At 32.9% G+C, this 20,345-nt stretch overlaps 1 protein-coding gene and 1 long non-coding RNA gene across 2 annotated transcripts; one reads left to right on the plus strand and one right to left on the minus strand.

Annotated features, from left to right (window-relative positions):
• The first annotated feature begins 4,689 nt into the window (after positions 1–4,689).
• LOC145556155 (uncharacterized) lies at positions 4,690–5,434 on the plus strand. Its single transcript, XR_014091778.1, has 2 exons — positions 4,690–4,977; positions 5,193–5,434. It is a non-coding gene; the product is annotated as an uncharacterized LOC145556155 (long non-coding RNA).
• Positions 5,435–13,544: 8,110 nt separating this feature from the next.
• LOC145641887 (uncharacterized) lies at positions 13,545–15,832 on the minus strand. The gene has a single exon (XM_081692909.1). The coding sequence runs from the start codon at positions 15,141–15,143 to the stop codon at positions 13,662–13,664; it is 1,482 nt and encodes a 493-aa protein (XP_081549035.1). The 5' UTR covers positions 15,144–15,832; the 3' UTR covers positions 13,545–13,661.
• Between the last annotated feature and the right edge of the window lie 4,513 nt (positions 15,833–20,345).

The raw sequence follows: 20,345 nt of genomic DNA on the forward strand, positions 1-20,345 counted from the left end.
TAAAGTTGTTGGACATAGGATCGGGGAAAAAAAAAAGTTTTAACGTATTGTTAGGAGGTGATACACATAGACAAAGTCTATGTGTAGCCCCACATAGACGGCCAATGAAATGGTGACACGTCAATTTTGTAAAAAAAGAAAGAAAGAGAGTTGAGCGGGATAATTGAGCGGTAAAAATAAGTGAGATTCCCGCGTTGAAGTAAGCAGCGGTAAGGATTAAATTTATGGCGCCATTTTGCTAAAAAATAAAACTAAAAAATCTCGATTATATTCTCCTTTCTCAGCGTTTTAGATGGCGCCATTTTGCTAAAAAGTATAACTCAAAAATTTCAATTATTCGACTAGAAGTGGTTCTCCTTTCTCAGCGTACGAGATCTTAGTCCACCAAGGTATGTTAATATAGTTTTAGAAACAATTTCGTTCTACGGTATTGGCGAATGAAGTTCAAGTCATTTGTTGAGTCGAAGCTGAAGTAAGAAGCTCAAAACTTTATTGAGGGCATTGACAATATAGTGAGTAATAAGGTAATATGTTATATTTGATGAAAAAGTTGTTTATAAGGAAATATAATTGGGTTGAAGAAGATAGATATGATTATAGTTTTGCTATTTAATTCCAATCCATGGTTTAAATTATGAAAAAATATGGAAGTTATTGATTTGTAGTTAATAATGTATAATGTACCTTTATCGTGAGTTTATAAAATTGATTTTAAACAATCTTTGTGTGAAATTATTTTTTTTAGTATGAATATAATTATAGTGGTATGATTATGTATTATTACATGTATATTATTTAACTGTGGTGGGGAATTATTTATGAGTTTAATTGTGTTGTGCAGGGTTGGGTTGTAGTGTAATGGCAAATGTGGAGGGCAATTAAGAAAGAAACATTGATCTAAACGAGGTGTTTGAGGACTGTGAAGAAGAGGATCGAGGAATAGCAAATGACCCAGAAGTTGGAATGACCTTTGTATCAGGAGAAGAGTATGCCCAGTTTTGCTATGACTATGCTTTCAAAAAGGGTTTCATGTTCTTCACTGAAACTAGCAAACTAATTAATGGATGAGTACAATTAGGACGAAGGTGTTACTCGAACAGGGGTAGGGAAGTATGAGACAATGTACCATATGATGCAACGATTAAGATTTAAATGTAAAATGGGGGGTATAAACAAAGCAAAGGGTCAAACGTCATAGGGTGCAAAGTGTTTGTTGATGCTCGTTTAATATATATATATATTGATGATTTGGGTTGCAATAATAACATTTGTACTACAATTAAATAAAAGCAATATATCTACTACTCCCTCCGTTTTTAAATACTTGCTCCATTTCTCCATGCGCGGAGTTTTAGGAGAATTTGGAGAAAGTATTAAAATACAGAGGTAGTGGGGTTAGTGGAAGGTAAATTGAAGGAGAGATAATTTAAAAGTAATAAAATTGGGTCCTACTAGTTGAGAAAAATGAATTACATATTATAAAAGCTTTCCAGATAAGAAAATGGAGCAAGTATTTAAAAACGGCCGCAAAAGGAAAGTGAAACAAGTATGTAAAAACGGAGTCAGTACAAAAAGTTCGTATAAAATATTTCAAATAATACTATGATAGTTATATTATATGGAGTACCAAATTTTTCAAAAAAAATGTTAGCAAAAAAGAGAAGGGTTTTTTTGGACGGAAAATACCACACTAGGAATTGACACGTGTCATTTCTGGTGTCTATTTTTATATTATATTGTTGATTGTTGATTTTGTATGTAATCATTTTTGAAAATTAAGAATTACCTAATATGAAAGGTATAATATATATCAAATAAAATAATTTGGAAGATATTTGTTAACTAAACATGGAAATTAAATTAACTATAATTACATAAGTTTTTTCACGTCTAATAAATTTCAATAACTTTAATAAGCTCTAACAAGTATAAATAAAGTGGTATAACTTCAATATAGTCCAATAGGTTATGATAACATAAATAACACCTAACAAATTCCAATAAGTTATATAATGTCTCATAACTTCTAAAAGGTCTTTAATAAGGTCCAATAAAGCTAAATTAGGTGTTATAAATTCCAATCTAATGTAGGATTTCATTTTAGAGACCCACGACGTAGGATTAGAGGTGTCAAAACCGAACCGACCCAAAAATAATTATTCCTAATGCAATTAGGAATGGTTTTAGTCTTCTAGATTCTTCTAGAAGGTTCTTTTCATTCCTAATTCAATTAGCATTGATAAATTGACTTTTGTTGACTTTTCAGAGTTTTAATTAAAATCAAAAAACATTTTTGAGGAAAAGATACGATTTTATCCTCTAGTACGGCAAATTTATCTGATTTTTAAAAACGCGTCAAAAACAGGACTAGCGCCTGACGCCAGGCATTGGCACCTGGCGCTAGTGTTGGCGCCTGGCGCCAATAAGCTGGTGCTGGCGCCAGCTCTGTTTTAGGTGCGCTAGATGCTCTGTTTTGATATTTTATCTTTTTGGCTGATTTTCTCTATAAATAACGTATTAAAAACTCCGTTTTTAATCATCAACAATAAGCTTTTCAATTATATTCACCAACAATCAGTCTTCAATTCTCTCTCATTCTCTTCAATTCTTATTCTTTCATTCACCAATTCTTATCAAGTTTTCTTCTAATTCATTCATTCATCTTATGATTGTTAGTATCATGTTACGGTTAAAGATTTGATTTTTATTGCTTAGTGACATGCTAGGGTTTGTTATTAATCTCGTTAGTATCATGCCTAGGATCTTGCTATTTTTATTATGCTTTAACATGATTATGATTATAATTATTATAACTTATGATGGTTATGAATATTATTATTATTTTTATTTTGATGATGATTATTTTATTTATGATAATTATTATTATGATTATAATTATTATTATGATTATTGTTATAATTTTATGATCATGATGATATTTTTTATTATTATGTTGCTTGATATTTATTGTCATTGCTTGATCACACCTTTTATTGCATGTTTAAAGGGAATTTAATACTTGTAATCACGCTTAATAAGATAATTAATAATCTTGTTAGGGTTAGTTTGATTATAATTCAAGTGATCGCCAATAATAGTTTATTTGTGCATTAATATTCAACCAACATAGATTAAACAGGTTTAGGGTTAATCCTATTGATTGCATGTTAGTCAAAAAGTACCAATTGTATAAAATTACTTTCTAAGCTTTACATTTGTCTCATCTAAAAGATGAAATTGAAGATTGTACAATTGAAGATTTATAATAACCTTAAAAAGATGACATTCTTATATGTATACTGTATACCACTATATGTAACTATCATTTGTCAATATATCACTAGCTCATTATATTTTTTATCGTTTCACTTATATGATACGACTTCATATAAACCCAATAATAAGGTAAAAACTCAATAATAACTCTAGTTTAAAAGGAACCTTATTCGGATATGAATTTGGTCAACTCGACCAAAATCCAGCCAAGCACAAAAAGGAATTGAATTGAAATTGAACACTAATGATGAATCAAGGGTACAGCTCAACCTTATCTTAATCAAACCGAACTTGACCGAATTGAAATCATCCAAACCGAAATCAACCTAACACAAATCCAATCGACACGAAATAACCCGGTAAAAGCCCTTTTGAATCCGAACCGAAAGTGAACCTAACACATATCAATTCAATTCGTTCCACACCTTGTACTCTTGTAGGTACTATATAACTTTTCACCAAATATACATGTCCAAATTCTAATTTACATTACACTATTCAATTTTTCATAATAATTTAGTTACCCAACAATAATTACACCTATTTTGAAACCACCATAATGGTAACACTTTCTCCATTTATATGTCTACCATCAACTCATATCACCAATTCAACAACGATCACATACCCTCCATTTCTTCTCAAATGTTTTCAATTCTATACTAAAACACAATTCATCATCTAACAGATCTACAATAATTAACTTTTCTAAATTCACTAATTGTAATCTACATTCACAAACTCTTTTCATTCTCAAGTTCTAAATCACATATTATACAACTAGTCTAACAATTAAATTAAAATTGACCAACATACATCATAACATTTTTTGTCATTTATATCCATAAATACAGCAAAGAATTTGATATGAATTTTTAAAATAAAACATTCTTCTTTTTTATACAAATATATTACATATACTCCTAAAACAATATATTTTCATACTAAAATAACACAAATGATGCATTACATAATTTTTCTAAACAATTTCAATACTACAACAATACATGGTCGCCGTCGTCTCTTTCGCTTGCTCACCGGCACCTTTTATTTCACCCTTCGTTGTTCTACACCATCTTATGTACCATATCAGTGTATGATTTCGCCGAACATCAATTCATACCCTAAACCACATCAATTTTTCATTACATCGAACCATTCGTCCCTTCTTCACTAGTAGAATAAACTTGATGGGCAGCCACAAATGGCAAGCGGTTTTTGAATTCCGCTTGCCAAAATATAAATGGCAAGCGATTTTGGATGAACCGCTTGCCAAAATGCAAATGGCAAGCGGTTTTGGATGAACCGCTTGCCAAAATGTAAATGGCAAGCGGTTTGAGCATTGAACCGCTTGACATTGGTTAAAAAAACCTTACAAATTAGAAACCCATCCTCTCTCTCCCCTCATTTTCACGGTTCTCCTCTCTCTCTCCTCTCAACTTCTTACGCTCTCTCTCCACTCTTCCTCCATCACGCCTCACTTCTCTCTCCCCCTCCCCCTCCCCCTGCATCTCCTTCTCTTTCTTCTTTTAGCCTCCCTTCTGTCCTTTCTCACGCCTCACCACAACAACTACGAGTGACCAGCGACCTTCGACGAGCAACCAGCGACCAGCGACGAGAAGAAGGCGGTAGGGTTCAGATCTTCCGACTCGGCGTTTGGGTATTACGCTGCTTCTCATGTCAGTCTGGCTTTAATTTCCGGTATTTTGTTGAATTTTGTAGCTAATTTTCGAGTTTTGGAAGTTTAGATCTAATTCATCCTAATTTTGCAAAACTTTTGTTGTTTTTAATTTAAGACCTGAAATTGTTGTTGTTTATTTTTAATTTAAGTTTAGATTTGAATTTTTAGCTAATTTTCGAGTTTTGTTGTTTGGATTAGCGCAATTTTTTTTCTTAAGTTTGTGCTTGTTTGGCAGATACGGGTGAATCGGGATAGGGTGCTGGTGGTGGTGATACGGGTCAAGGTGGTGGCGGTGATAGGTGGCGCGCGTGGCTGGTGGTTTGCATGTTGGTGGTGGAGCTGGAACAAGAGCAGAAAATCAGAAAATTAAGTTATTTATTAATTTATGTATTGTATTTTTTTTTTTTTTGAAGGATCAGAAAATGTAATATTGAAGAAATTGATTAATGAAAATAGTTATGTTTATACATATGTTAAGTTCTTGTGTATCAATTTAATTGAAAAAAAACACAATTTTTTTTTTATTATTATTATAGGTGTAATGGGCAGCGGTTTGGAGCCCAAACCGCTTGCCATTACCTTCAAATGGCAAGCGGTTCTGAACCGCTTGCCATTTAAAATGCCAATGGCAAGCCCCCTAAGGGCATGCGGTTCAAAACCGCTTCCCATTAGGGGGTTTGAACCGCTTGCCATTAAGTTTATTCTACTAGTGCTAAAACAATATATTTTCATACTAAAATAACACAAATGATGCATTACATAATTTTTCTAAACAATTTCAATACTACAACAATACATGGTCGTCGTCGTCTCTTTCGCTTGCTCACCGGCACCTTTTATTTCACCATCCGTTGTTCTACACCATCTTATGTACCACATCAGTGTATGATTTCGCCGAACATCAATTCATACCCTAAACCACATCAATTTTTCATTACATCGAACCATTCGTCCCTTCTTTTACTCTCAACTACCTCACTGACCTTATAGCCACCGTCATCCACCGTCGCCTTTAAGTCACCATCGTCCACCCTCGCCTTAAACACACCGTCGATCTCCTTGAAGCCACCTTATTCAGCTTAAACCCACCATCGTTGACCATCGCCTTAAAGCAAGCCACCATCGTTGACCCTCGCCTTAAACCCACCGTCTTCGATCCTCAACCTTAAGCCACCGTCGTCGGCCATCCTAAGTATCTACTCGCAAATATTCATCCCAAAAGTACAATTATTTTCAAATTTTGAATTTGAATTTCAAAATTTTCTTTTCAAAATTTTTCAGAATGAAATTTTCAAAACAATTGGGGTGGGACCAAGTGGGCCAAGCTTATCAACCAATAAATTTGATGAAGTATGCACTGTATCAAAATTATCTTTTTTCCAAAACACAAATTCTAACTTATACATATTTAGGATGACATCTGAATTTTAGTGATTGACGAATATTTTGTTTAAAATACCTTAAAAATCAGATTCAAGAAAATGAAAGCTCTTGGGAAAATCACAACTAACCTTGACAACGAACTCCACTGAAAAAGCCACCTTAAAAAACTAAATAGTAGTGGTGATTTCTATTAGCTTGGTAGCAAGCAAAAAACAGTGTACTACAATTAATTTGTTAACTAACAGTTTAACCCACTATTTGGTAGTTGAAGATTGACAATTATAACTGTTCCAGATGGGTTGCAATTCAATTATATGCCAACATTAACTAGTTCAATGTCCACTATGGCACTATTTGTAAGTTGTTGATAATGGTTCACAATTCATGCTTTACTATAGAGATTATTGAACCTTTGGAAGATTTTCGGATATTAGTGTATAGTTTGTATAATCCTTTGATTTTTTTTTCCAAAACTACTTTTATTTGACAACTTTTTATCCAAAACTACCCTATGAAGTTTTTTTTGTCCACAACTACCTTTAAAATGAGTTTTATTGTTGACCACTACCTAATTTTTTTTTTCTTAGGCGTTCACCTTAATTTTCAGGTTACTTAAAGACATGTGCAGGGCACATGTTTCATTTATTTATGGTTTTGTTAATTTTTTTCCCCAAGAGAGAGAAAATGGATGAAAATGGGGGAAAATAAAACAAAATCAGGGTCGGCTATATTTAAAAAAAAAATCAGGGCTGGCTAAGGCCCTGTGCAAACAGACCCTTAGCACAGGGCCCCATAAATGCCGTAATATTGAGGGCCCAATATTTTCGGAGCCCAATTGTTAAAAAAAATCCATTTCCTCTGACTTCTTGTATTCACGCGAATCAGAGCTAAATAAACACAATTATACCGGATTCCTATAACTTAATTACCCCCATAAAGTTGTCAAAACTTCAAAATTTCATTTATTGCTAATTTCCCATTGAGGTTGCTCATGAACTGTTCGAACTCCGCTTGGTCAATGTTAGGCTCGAGTTCGGATTCGGCTCAAGACTAAACGAGACAATACACGAGCCTGGCTAGGCTCGGCTCGGAAAGATCGCAAGAGGCTCGAAGATTTTTTAAAAATAAATATTTTTTTTAACGCTTAAAGAAATTTAATAAGTTAATAACATCTTGTCAACAAAAAAAATGTTACTAATAATTAATAAAAACAATAACAAGAGGTCAACAACCCACTATTAAACTTTTTTTTTTTTTACGGGATATTAAACTTTGTGCCTTGGGTTGTTTGAGTAAGTTGTGTGACGTAAATTATGCATTTCAATATCTACCTTATAACGACTCAAGCTAATAACGAGCCACGAGCCGAGCTCCACTTTTTGGACCACTCGAGCTTGAGCCGAGCTCAATTTCCAAGGCTTGGTTTATTAATAGCACATGTTGGACTATCATTATTATTATTATTATTATTATTTTTTTTTACCTAGATTAATATTAGGGAGTATTTATTAATGACAATATACAAGTTTTATTTTATGCCCCAAATTAAGTCAGATATAAGATAAATAGTGGAGTATTATAGATCAATTAAATAAATTTTAAGTTTCAAGAAACACTACCAAATTAATCTTCGAAAAGAAAAAATTAATTTTAAGGGCCTCTTAATTATAATTAGTACAGGGCCTTCAAATTATTTGAGACGGCCCTGAACAAAATCATTAAAAACTAAAACATGTGCCTTGCACATGTCTTTAAGTCACCTGAATATTAAGGTCAATGTTTGAAAAAATATTTAGGTAGTGGTCAACAATAAAAAAACTCATTTTAAAGGTAGTTGTGCACAAAAAAAAAAAAAAAAAAAAAAAAAAAAAAAATATGAGGCAATTTTGGACAAATAGTTGTCAAATGAAGGTAGTTTTGGACAAAAAAATCCTAATCCTTTTTATTCTTCTCATTTTGATTTTTTTTTTTTTTTTTTTTTTTTTTTTTTGGTCTTATACAAGGATTCCAAATGGAATGAACAAAAATGACACCAAAGGTTACAGTCCTATATACATAGTACTTTTCTGTTGCAATCGTATATACTTTTCTATTGTAACATTAGGAATTGTATTTTGTTTATACATTATTCTTTGACCTTATATAGTTATTTTGACACTAAGCGAAAAAAAAATATAGCAATTATTTTTAAAAAATAAAATATATTAATAATCAAAGTTGTGTACTAAAAACTATAACTCTAATAATTAATAAAGGTATAAAATTAACAAAATATCTAAAATTATAATCTCATAAGTTTGATGGAATTTTCAATCCAAACAATAGTTGGTACACAATTTTGGCGATAAAAACCCTTTAAGTTATAAGTCCCCCCACAAGAGTGGAGAGATGCCTTTATTTATCAAATAATTTGGTTGAAAAAGGTAAAGTTCTAAGATAAGGCCTCTAGCTCTAATGGACTCAAAGGATCACATGCTATCTAAATGTTAAATTGAGTTGGCCAAAAAGAAAGAAAAAGAACTGAACTGTACTAGAGAATATGCTGATTTCAACGCGTTTTTGTGCGACAAGGTGTCACGTCAGTAACCCCTCTAGTAACCCCTCTTAAGTAACTAACCCCTCCATTAATCCCTCGAGTAATTCCTCAATTAACCTCATTTAAGTAACCTCTTTAGTAATCCCTCAAGTAACCTCTTCAGTAACCCCTCCAATAACCCCACTTAAATAACTTCCCAAGTAACCCCTCAGTAACCACACTTAAGTAACCCTTCAAGTAACTCATCTAGTAACACCTTAATTAACCCCCAACCTACCCATCTAGTAACCCCTTAAGTAACCCCCGACCTAGTAACCCTTGACCCACCACCACCCACAATACGCCACTAGCCCCACCCCAATACGCCATGCCACCACCACCATACACCGAACCCACAAACAAGCATAGATCCAACTGAACCCACAACCAAATCATAAAAAAAAAATAATAAATTAAATTGAACAAATACTTTTAAAATTAACAATGGTTTTGAATTTCACTTCAAATATGGCTAAAAAGGCCATATTCCACTATGAAAACTCTAGATCTAGAGTTTTAATGCCCGAATTTGGCCTTAAAAACCTTTAAGTTGTTTTCCGGCGACAATAACGAGGAGCTCCGACCTTGAAAACTTGACGTCAACTTCTCATCAACGATTCTTCATCAAAAAATTCAAATTTTGGAGAAAAAGAGGAGAGGGAGAAAGAGGAGAAGGAGAAGAGAGAGAAAGAAGTAACCCCAAGTTAGAAGAAGAAAAGAGGAGAGAGAAATAGGAGGGAGAGGAGAAGAAAATGATTTTTTTTTTTTTTTTTTTTTTTTTAAATATTGTGGCTGGTCACATTTTTTAATATTGTGGTCAGCCACATATGAAACTTTGTGATTGCCAAAAATGTAATATGTTCAAATCAATCAATCAATTACATACTACTAACACTAGTAGAAAAATACAAATAGGCAACCCCTTAATGGCACTGGTTCAGGCCAAACCGGTGGCAAAAACCGGCCTAAAAATGAGCAGGTTTTTAAACAAAGAGAAATGGCACCGGTTCAGCTCAAACCGGTGCCAAAAATAAAAAGGGCACCGGTTTGAACCGGTGCCTTTACGAACCGGTTTTTAATTATTAAAAAAAAAACCCGCCCATTTAAATCCCCCCAAACCCTAAATGAGCCTGCCTATTCTCTCTCCTCTCCTCTCCTCTTTCTCTCTCCTCCGCCTCTTTCTCTCTCCTCTCCTCCTCTCCTCCTCTTTCCTTCTTGCTCACCAATTCACCATCGATCTCCTTCATTTCGTTATCTTTCTGAAACTCCTCCTCCTTTCTATCACTCGAAGACCAAAAACAAATCGAAGACAACAACAAATCGAAGACCAAAAACCGCCCATTTTAATCGATATCTTGGTTTTTTTTTTTACCATTTCAATCTATTTCTAGGTTTTGTTTTTCAATTTCAATTTTGATTGTGTTGTTTTCGATTTTGATTTTGATTTTGTTTTTCGATTTCAATTTCAATTTCGATTTTGATTTTGTCTTTCAAGTTGCATGCGGTTTTGGGGTTTTATTTTCGTGATTTTTAGGTTTTTTTCGATTTTCAAGTTATTTCGATTTCTGGGTTTTTTTTTCGATTTTGTTTTTTTTTTTTTTCTATTTCTGGGTTTTGTTTTTCGATTTCAATTTTGATTGTGTTGTTTTCGATTTTGATTTTGTTTTTCGATTTCAATTTCAATTTCGATTTTGATTTTGTTTTTCATGTTGCATGCGGTTTTGGGGTTTTATTTTCATGATTTTTAGGTTTTTTCGATTTTCATTTTTTTTTTCAATCTCTGGGTTTATTTTATTTTTGTTTTCAAGTTTGTTTTAATCAAATTTTTAATCAATTTCGATTTTGATTTTTTTTTTTTCAGATTTCAATTTTTTTTCGATTACAATTTTTTTTGTTTTCTGAGTTTTTGTTCGATTTTAATTTTTTTTCGATTTCTAATTTTTTTTTCCGGGTTTATTCGAATGTTGTTATATTTATTTTTTGGGTTTTTTTAATCGAATTTAATTTTATTTATTTTCTGGGTTTTTTTAAATCGAACTTAATTTTATTTATTTTGTGGGTTTAATTCTTTTTTAACTGTCTGGGTTTTTTTTTCTTTTCAACTGATTTTCTTTTTTATTTTTCTATTTTCTGGAATTTTTTTTGGAATTTTTTTCGCAGCTTAATTAAACCATTTTAATCGATTTATTTTGGTTGTTTTAATTGGTGCAGGTACATGAATTTAGATCTTAAATTGAAGAATCAAGATGCAAGTATATTGATTTAGATGTTGTATGGGTTTTTTTTTTTGTGAAGTTGTAAATTTTTATTTTGATTTATATTGTAATTTTTTTTATTTATGTTGTAATTTTTTTTATTTTGATTTATATGTTGTAATTTTTTTTTATTAATCTATACTGGAATTTTTTTTTGATTATATATATATATTGAACAGATTTGATTATATTGATTGTGATGTTCTATTTATATTTTGTATTCTCATTTAATTTTAGTTTATTTAATTTTTAAGTTAAAAAAAAAATTAATTTTTTTTGGCACTTTTGGCACCGGTTAACCGGTGCCAAAAGTAGTGAATTAAATTTTTTTGGTACTTTTTGGCACCGGTTGGTACTTTTTGGCACCGGTTAACCGGTGCCAATTTCAAGTTTTTTTTTAAACCCCTTTTTGGCACCCCCCACATTGGCACCGGTTCAAACCGGTGCCTTAGGCCGGGTTTGAACCGGTGCCAAAGTCATTTTTTCACGTAGTGTAAAAGCGAATCTATAGACACACTTGTCAATATATTATTAAAAAATTTCCCGCCAAAAGTACTTTCTCAAAACATCATTGTTGATTAAGGAAAAAATAAATTACATCTAAATTACGACATAATTTGTTTTATATGAAATATTTTAAATATTTTCTCTTGCATGGTTTTATTTTTGATATACTCTATATTTTTTAATACTCAAGTCATTATATTAAAAATTTTATAATAAAATTATCAAAAATATTTAACAACCGTGCATTGCACGGGATTTAACCTAGTTATAGTAATAAAGTCAAATCAATTAGGTTTATTTAATTACTATTCTAGTATTTTTTTTTCTTTTTAGCCAAGTCAATTTTGTACTCCATAGTTAATTAACAAGGTTATCAATACTGGACGAAGGAAACTCACTTATAAAAAAAAAAAAAATTTAAAAATAAAATTACATTTACAACCTTGATAAGTTCTAATAAATATAGATAAAGTGTAACTGGGCTAAGAAAACTCACTTATCAGTGTATTTGGTTTCAACAGCTTTAGCATATTCTGAAAAGTATTTGATAAAATTTTGAAGCCTCTATTATTGACTTGATTTGTTGGAACGAGTGTTTGTTTTTTTTTTGGCACACAAATATGCTTCCAGGTAACAGCAATCGGATTTGGATTCCATCAATTATGTCCATTGCTTCTTGATATGGGAAGTTGATTCCTTGGTTGTGATAACCAAGAAGCCTTAGTTTTAGTAGTTATCAACTTATCATGGTAAAGGAGTTTCAAACAACTAATATATTGAGTGATATACTGATAAAACATGGTACCTCCAGTATTCACACTCTTCGGATGCTGCAGGAGATTGTGCTACCTATGATGCTGAGGGTAAGCAGCTTGCAGTGTGCCATACATACTCGTCTGTCAGCCGTTTCTGTTGCTTGCTATTCCAGGCGATCTGAACCCGTACACTTCTCCCTTGCATCATATTCAGATGTGTTCATTATTCAAATGTGCTTTCCTTCCCAGATTTACTTCCCTCGCTGATTTCTTATCTAATAACCGAAACAATTTCTATTTGTTTAACTACTAGAACTGCATAAAATTAAAACGTGGTATAGCGACACAATAGTTCATACCAAAGAGGTGCAAAACCACATCCATACGTCTGTTCAATTGCGCCTTTAATGGCAACGTACCGTATCTGAGATAGTACAAGTGTTCAATTATCTACAGCAAACTAAATTCCCTCTCGAGATGGGACTGCACAGAGAGAGTCCCATTTTCTAATGCTTCCCTTAAGAGGGGTAACAGGGTGCTGTAAAGAGAGACAATTCTAGTTTTGCTAAGTCGTACACAACACCATAAATCCTTTATTTGGCTCTTGTAAAGCTACAATACATGATGAAAGGACAAAAGCAAGTGGAAAGAAAAGAAGAGGGGTGGGGCGCAAGCTTGCTAGGGTAGCATGTTCCATAAATCTAAGGGACGTCAACATACAAGAACAATAGCCATTTACGCCACCCCTTAAAGGATTCAAAAAAGTATCACCGTAGTTCCCTCTAGAATTGGTAAAAGAGAACAGGGCTATTGCTACGATTAGCCCTACCAGTTGATCCTCGTGTTCAACAAGGTTGGAAAATATCACAAATTCACAAACAACAATATCCTAGGTGGATCCTACCATTGGTAGAGACCAAAGGGGCGTCCATGAACGGCCTACCAGAAAGTCAGTAAGAGCTTCCGTACTAAGCCATTGCATTAGATAATGCTTCCTGGAAAATAGATAAGCAGAGTCCATTTTCTGATAAGAATTGGACTCAAGGGTCGAGAACTTGTGCACAAAAAAATAATGGTATGAAAAACAGGAAAAAATTATCAAGAACACCAAGTAAACTTCAACGCGTGTCCTTTATATGTGGTACAGTTAGTTATCAATGCTGGGATAGTTACCATAGTAAACATCTTAAATTGTTCTTACATTAAGACTTAATAATAATAAAACTAAATCAAACCCAAGGAGAAGGCCGAAGGCTAACATGGACTTCATGCTCTTCCAGTACAGCAAGTTGTTTAGGGACCATTATCTCAAGTGCCGTTCCCGTTTCATCACAATAAGCCTCAAGCTTTGCATCTTCTGGGATCCGTGAAGGCAAGGGAATCTGCCGAACGAACTCTCCAGGAGGGCAGTGCTCTGGCATCGGGTCAGACAGTTTGAATGTCCTGCCATGTCTCTTAATCACGGGTGAGCAAGCTGTGCTAACACAAGCAACCTTCACAATTCCATGTGTAGGGGTATTCATCCATGTAACTCTCACCCTTTGAGGATCAGCAAAGGGCAAGCTAACAATAATCAAGAACCCCTTTTCATCTTCGTATATACTTTTTGCAGCTGTGACAGGACCATAGACATTCTTCATCACCCCGCTAAATTCATTAGACCATACAGGTTCAGCCAAATGAGATTCTACATCCAATACACTGTCAGACTGTGAGTTGATTAGGAGAAATCCGTTGTCAATGCTGCCATTAGAGTAAAAGTCTTTCTTTTGTTTCTTAGCAACATGAGAAAGATCCACCCCATTGCTGAGACCGTGCTTGGATGTCTGAGTTGATAAATTCAGTCCTGTATCAGGAATTACCTTTCTTTGAGCACCCTTTGTAGATAGAGCAGGGCGCTCTAGCTCGAATTCCATTGGTGGGAGATTCCTCCAAGAACCAAAATCACTTGCTTCCTCAGGTATCGAGAAGTTCGTATCCCGGCCTGTAAGCTCCAGCCACCTCTTCCTTTCACATTCATCTAAACCCGTAAAATCAGGTGACCCAATCAGTTCAATCCCATGAATACACTGCGGGTTGGACAGGCCCCTATAATGTTTCCTCTGCATTTTGTGAGACCTCACAAATCCTCTATCAACACTAAAAGGAAACGGGCGCTCCCCTTGCCTAGAGTGTCCATTCATGAAACTTCTTAACTGCATCTTCCCTAACGCATTCTCAGGCCTCCCTTTGAATACCCACATGTAAATATTCTCCATATCATGCTGTACTAAGAAAGCATCAAGTTTCAAGTCAGACTTATCAAAACCACCCCAACCATTGCTATCTCTCGTAACCTTACACTTAGAATTATCCTTCAACACGGGTTTGAAATAGTAATTGAAGAAAAACCAAGCACCCCATATACTATCAACGCGTTTAGCACATTTCCTACCCACTTTAGGAACATTCACAATTGCCACACCCTCAGTAACAACTTGAGGACCTAGACCAACATCTAAAATCTCACAACTATCATTCCACAATTGCGGGAGCACGCTGGGATCTTCCGATAACGGGAGATTGATATCGGGCGGTCCCGATTGCAGGACCGACCGATTCACATCTCTCTCTGACTCGTCATGAGACGAGGAGCTTGAATCCATGGACAACACAGTAGATGGATGGTAATTCTCAATCGATAAGGTTGTCAATAGAGTTTCCCCCATCATCTATGTATCTCTAACCCTGGTTAATCACTTCTATTTTCCCCCAAATCTAGGGTTTTCAATTTTCTGAACTAATAACAAATGAAATCACCATCGTAATTCTTTATTTTTTCCATATTTGTCAATCAATCAAAGTCCAAATCAAAACACCCACCAACAAATTTCTTTTTCTTTTTCTTATCACAGATAAAAATAAGGACGAATCCAATGAAAACAAAAGCAAAAAACTAGGGTTAGAATTCCAGAATCCATCGTTTGTAATTCGAAAAGAGGAATAAAAACTGATCTATTTGACAGATAAAAGATGAGGTATAATTAAGTGAATGATCAAATGAAGACATGAACAAACCACAGGATCTCATGAAGATTCGGCGATGAGTATCGAATCAAATTGATCACATCCATAAAAACCCCAGAAAAAAGGGGGAAATACCCAGAAATAAAAAAAAAAAAAAACAAAACAAAAATTTAGCTTAAAAAAACAAGATTCAAATATTTACCCATTAAAGACAGATTCCATGAAAGCCCATTTTTGAAGAATTTCTAGAACAATCTTCACAACAAAAAACCCCAGAACAGGAGAGAGAAAGCAGAAATGGCTGAAGCCAATGAAGGAAAATTAGGGTTTTTTAAAAATTAATTTTAATAAATTTGGGGGAAAATTAAGAGAGGGTGATTGAAAAGAAGGAAGAAGGGTTATAAGTAATGAAATGAAAATTGTTGGAGCCTGCACCAGTTGAACCTGAGAAGTGGTAAGGAAGGGACATTGGTGACGGCAACAGCTGCATTTTTGGAGGTTAATATTTTTATTTTATAATTTTGTTTTTATTTTTTTATTTATGATTAATTTTTTTGGTTTTAATCAATAATTTATTTTTTTAATTTAAAATTAAATTAATTTTATTTTTTTGCCTTTTCTAGGCTGGGGTTTCCCTTTTTATCTTTTGTTTTTTCAAGGTAGCTCTTTTTTTCTTTTAAAGAAAGAAATTAAATTAAAGAAAGGGTTTGGAATAGGTGTCAATTTTTTGTTTGTAGGGTTTGTGGGGGTGACCATGTGTGTGTTTAAATCTGAATCGTTTGCGAAGCATCTACAATAATTTCCCATTATGGTATAAGATCGATGAGATTAAATGTGGTTAATGAATGACTAAAATTTTATGATTGTGAATTAAAAAATTCTCAATCTAAAATATCTTTAATTATTAATGACTATAAATACTTGTTTGTATTAAGTTGTACTCTCTCCATCCTTTTTGACATTTTTGTTTTTTTTTTCCTTTTTAAGTATTTCAAAATTACATTTTTATTTTTCTTTTTTAGTAAGTAAATTTTTACCAAATATATACCGAATTATCTCTATTTTTCTGTTTTGTATTTATTATTTTCTCTATTTTCTCACTCTTATTTTTTTCACTTTTATTTTCGGAAGATTATTGGTCTTTTTTTTCCACCAAAAAATGTTATTGATCTTTTTTTTTTTCAAAGGATTGATGACATGTACAACATTAAATATTATTCTATCTTTAATGTCTTGTAATTCCCATTGTACTTTTATTTTATTGTTCTTTGTTTTATTCCAAATTCCTTAATTTCCATGTAATTTTACAAATATAAATGTAAAAAAAGGGACGAAGGGAGTAGTGAGTATTTTAACAAGGGTAATGTTATATGTAGCTCTAAGGGCTACATATAAGCATTAAATACACACTTAGAAATTGTATAAAACTAGGAATTTATGACCAAAAACACGCGTAAATCAGTGTAATTAGTATTTATATTTTCATGATTTCTTAACTTTTTACGATTTTCAAATTTAAATTTAATGCTTATATGTAGCCCTAAGGGCTATGTATAACATTTTTCTTTAAAAAATTTGATGTTAATACTAAGTAATATTATATTGGTAATAAAAGTGAAATTCTAAATTTCGCATTTGTTAATACTATTAATGAAAAATCATTTGATATTAGGAAGATACTTCATACCATCAAAGCACAATTTGGTACCAATAATCATGAATTCAATTTTGTCATTGATATATACAGTTATTATAAGCTAAGCAATACTTAAATTGAGAATTTGAGATATTATAAAATTATAATAGTACTCATGTCATCATTCTCTTCTAATGTATTTATGGCCTAACATTGAGATTGAAGTGACCAAAGACTCTCGATGATTGCCTCTAAATAATTTTCTTCTTCCTCCTACTCATATTGTACTTCTGACCTAAAGTTTTCTCTTTTACCACAATAATATATATGAGTACATATAGGCGCGTAACACCTATTTATTAAGTATGTATATAGGACGTCGTTTTGGGGTTTTCAATTTATTTTTTTTTCGTTTGATGTTTTTCTACAATGGTACATTTATGTTTACTATTATGCTAGAGTGGTACATTTATGTGTACTATTATGCTACAGTGGTACATTCATGTGTATTATTATACATGTATAATGTACCATTAAATGTAAGTTGTCTTAATAGTACTTTTTGTGTACAATAATGCACGCAGTGGTACCTTTTGCCATTATATTTTCCACCAAAATTTCTTCCACCTCGACCCAATTTTATGTGACAAACTTCAACTTAATTTCAAGAATGTCATCCTATATGTTTGCTAACATATAGGAGTTATGCGCCTATAGTTATTCAATATATATACAATCAAACAATTATTATTGTCCATGACGACATCCTAATTAACTATCACACTTTTCAATTACATTCGTCCTACAATAATTGTCATATTTCATTTAGCGGTATGGACACGTCAATACTTTATTACCTTTTTTTCTTCTCATTATCAAAAGTTAGGTTCTCACACATGGAGAGGCAATGGCTAGGGTCTAGTAATACCGGGACCCAAAATTTTTAATCCTACCCGGACCGAAAAACCTTACTTGGACCCTATGAGTCTAGCAGGATTTGGGTAGGGTTTAGGGTTTAATTTGGGTCATTTACCAACTTTTTTCCCTAAGTTTTAATTGTCAATTCTTTGGTGTATGATTTTACGTATTGCGCAAAAAAAAATAAACTAATAATATATAAGAACATGACCAATTAATTTGACATTGCATAAAACGATTAAATATAGAAATATTATAATGATTGATAAGAGAATTGTATATTGTGCAAGTTAATGTATGTGTTTGGTTGGGGTATGGGTCTTAAGAGTCTGTGGGTATGGTCTGCAACATTAATCCCAAACCCTTATTATACCCAATGCCACCTAGATCAATAACCTTCATGTACCCACAATATCTAAAAAAAAAAGACCCACATTCCAGTATTTTAGGGTACGACCCGACAAGGTTTGAGTAGAGTCTGATAAGGTCTAGGTAGGGTTCTAGACCATTCTCATCCCTACTTACACCCATCTCATTCAATTTAATTCTTTCTTAGTTTAGTTCTCATGATATCGTGTGGATATTTTCCCTTGCATAGTTAATTTGATATTATATGCCTTTTTTCACCCAATGTGATTGATTTGTTATTTTTTATACTTTTTTAACCCCTACATGACTATTAATTAAATTTTAATTTTTTTAAAAAAAAATTATAAATATTTGCCCAATTTAGGAGAAATCAATTGAACTTTTTTCCCTTATTTATTTGGTGTATACTTCAATATATTTTAATAGTACAATATAATTGAGTTCACACTTTATATTCCTGAATTTTTTTGTTTAATTTCATTATCTTAACTGGTTGCCTTTTTTCTCGCGTAATTATTGATTTGATCTTAATTGTTTTTATTTTCCTTCGGCGTCACTATTGATTTGATTTTAATTGACTTTTTTTCTCTTAGATCTTAATTACTTGCCTTTCTCCCCTTGTGTATATGATTGTTGATTTGATCTTTGTTTTTTTTTCCCCTATGTTACAATTCCCTTTCCCTTTCCTTTCCCCAAATTTGATCCAACCTCCATTCCCCAAACTTTTGCCATGTCGACATTAGACATGGCTTTAGAGTGAAAACTGAATTTCCCACCTTTGTCACGCATCTAAATACTGAAACCCCCTTTTATAAAAATAGAAAAAATTCTAATGAATGACTAAGAGTTGCAAGTTGCTTTTTTTCACCCCATTGCAGATCTAAAAAGCTTTTTTCTCACCATGCCAATATTAAGAGGTCTAGTCAAAACCTTTTGCTCTTCCCTTAACCTTTTATTCGACCAACTGGCCCGGAATGAGTTGAATTAAAAAATTTATCAATATCAATTGAGTTGGAGACACTTGTGTATCCGGGAGGTTAAACTCAGTTAGAGCCAAGTTGGGAAGACCTGCACCAAAATCATATGGAGAATATGTAACACCCCAATAATTCTCCCATTTCCAAACTACTTACTTTAAATAACATAGAGCTAGACCATTGACATGTTACCGCTACGTGTTAAACGTTAAGGCTATATCAAAGTATCGCAGCGGAAAATCCAACTTAAATTTTTAAAATAATATGATTTAGAAAACCAATAAGTCAAATCTTACAAACTGGAACCATAAAAGCCCTTATTTAAAACCAAACCAATATTTGAAACTCAAATCATAAATGAATAACAAATCATAACTAAGTTCAACACAAAGAACGAATACGCTCAATCAAACCAATCTCTTGATAATGCGTATGCCACATCTCCAAACTTCACATCATCAAGCTAATTTGTGCAATATCGCTCCCCAATAATACAAGTGTAATAATTGGATCATCACGGGGTCATTGAAAGGCGAAGACCATGACCAAAAGAAAACACACAAAAGCACGCATCAATAAAGCTGAAACTCAACAACCTTAGCTTAACATGCTCAACTAATAAAGATAAATAAGCATTCAACATGAATTCATTAACCAAGACTCCACACTAAATAGTTCAATTAACTCATCATACTCACTAGCTAACTCCATACACTTGACTCTTTATATTTAATTTAATTTGGAGTAAGCAATAGACGAGGTTGTCCAACCCACCAAATCATTTTGGTCCCAAATGACCATTTAAATAAAAGTTTAGCGCGATGCAAGAATGGGCGCAACTCCATTCTCCTAAAGTTAGTCTAGGATCTCAGATAACTTTCATTATAAATTAAAAATGTAAATACCAAAAGGAAAGAGGACATGATGATCAAATAAGTCTCGGAAAGCCACGGGATGCCACTATATACCCCAACCCATAATTTTCAATATTCTAGAAGTGGACACTT

The sequence above is a fragment of the Chenopodium album genome, chromosome 8 (assembly GCF_948465745.1).
Source record: "Chenopodium album chromosome 8, dcCheAlbu1.1, whole genome shotgun sequence".
NCBI lineage: Eukaryota > Viridiplantae > Streptophyta > Magnoliopsida > Caryophyllales > Amaranthaceae > Chenopodium > Chenopodium album.

Bases quoted from the DNA above. Each gene is read 5' to 3' on its own strand.
- LOC145641887 (XM_081692909.1), bottom strand. From the start codon at position 15,143: ATGATGGGGGAAACTCTATTGACAACCTTATCGATTGAGAATTACCAT.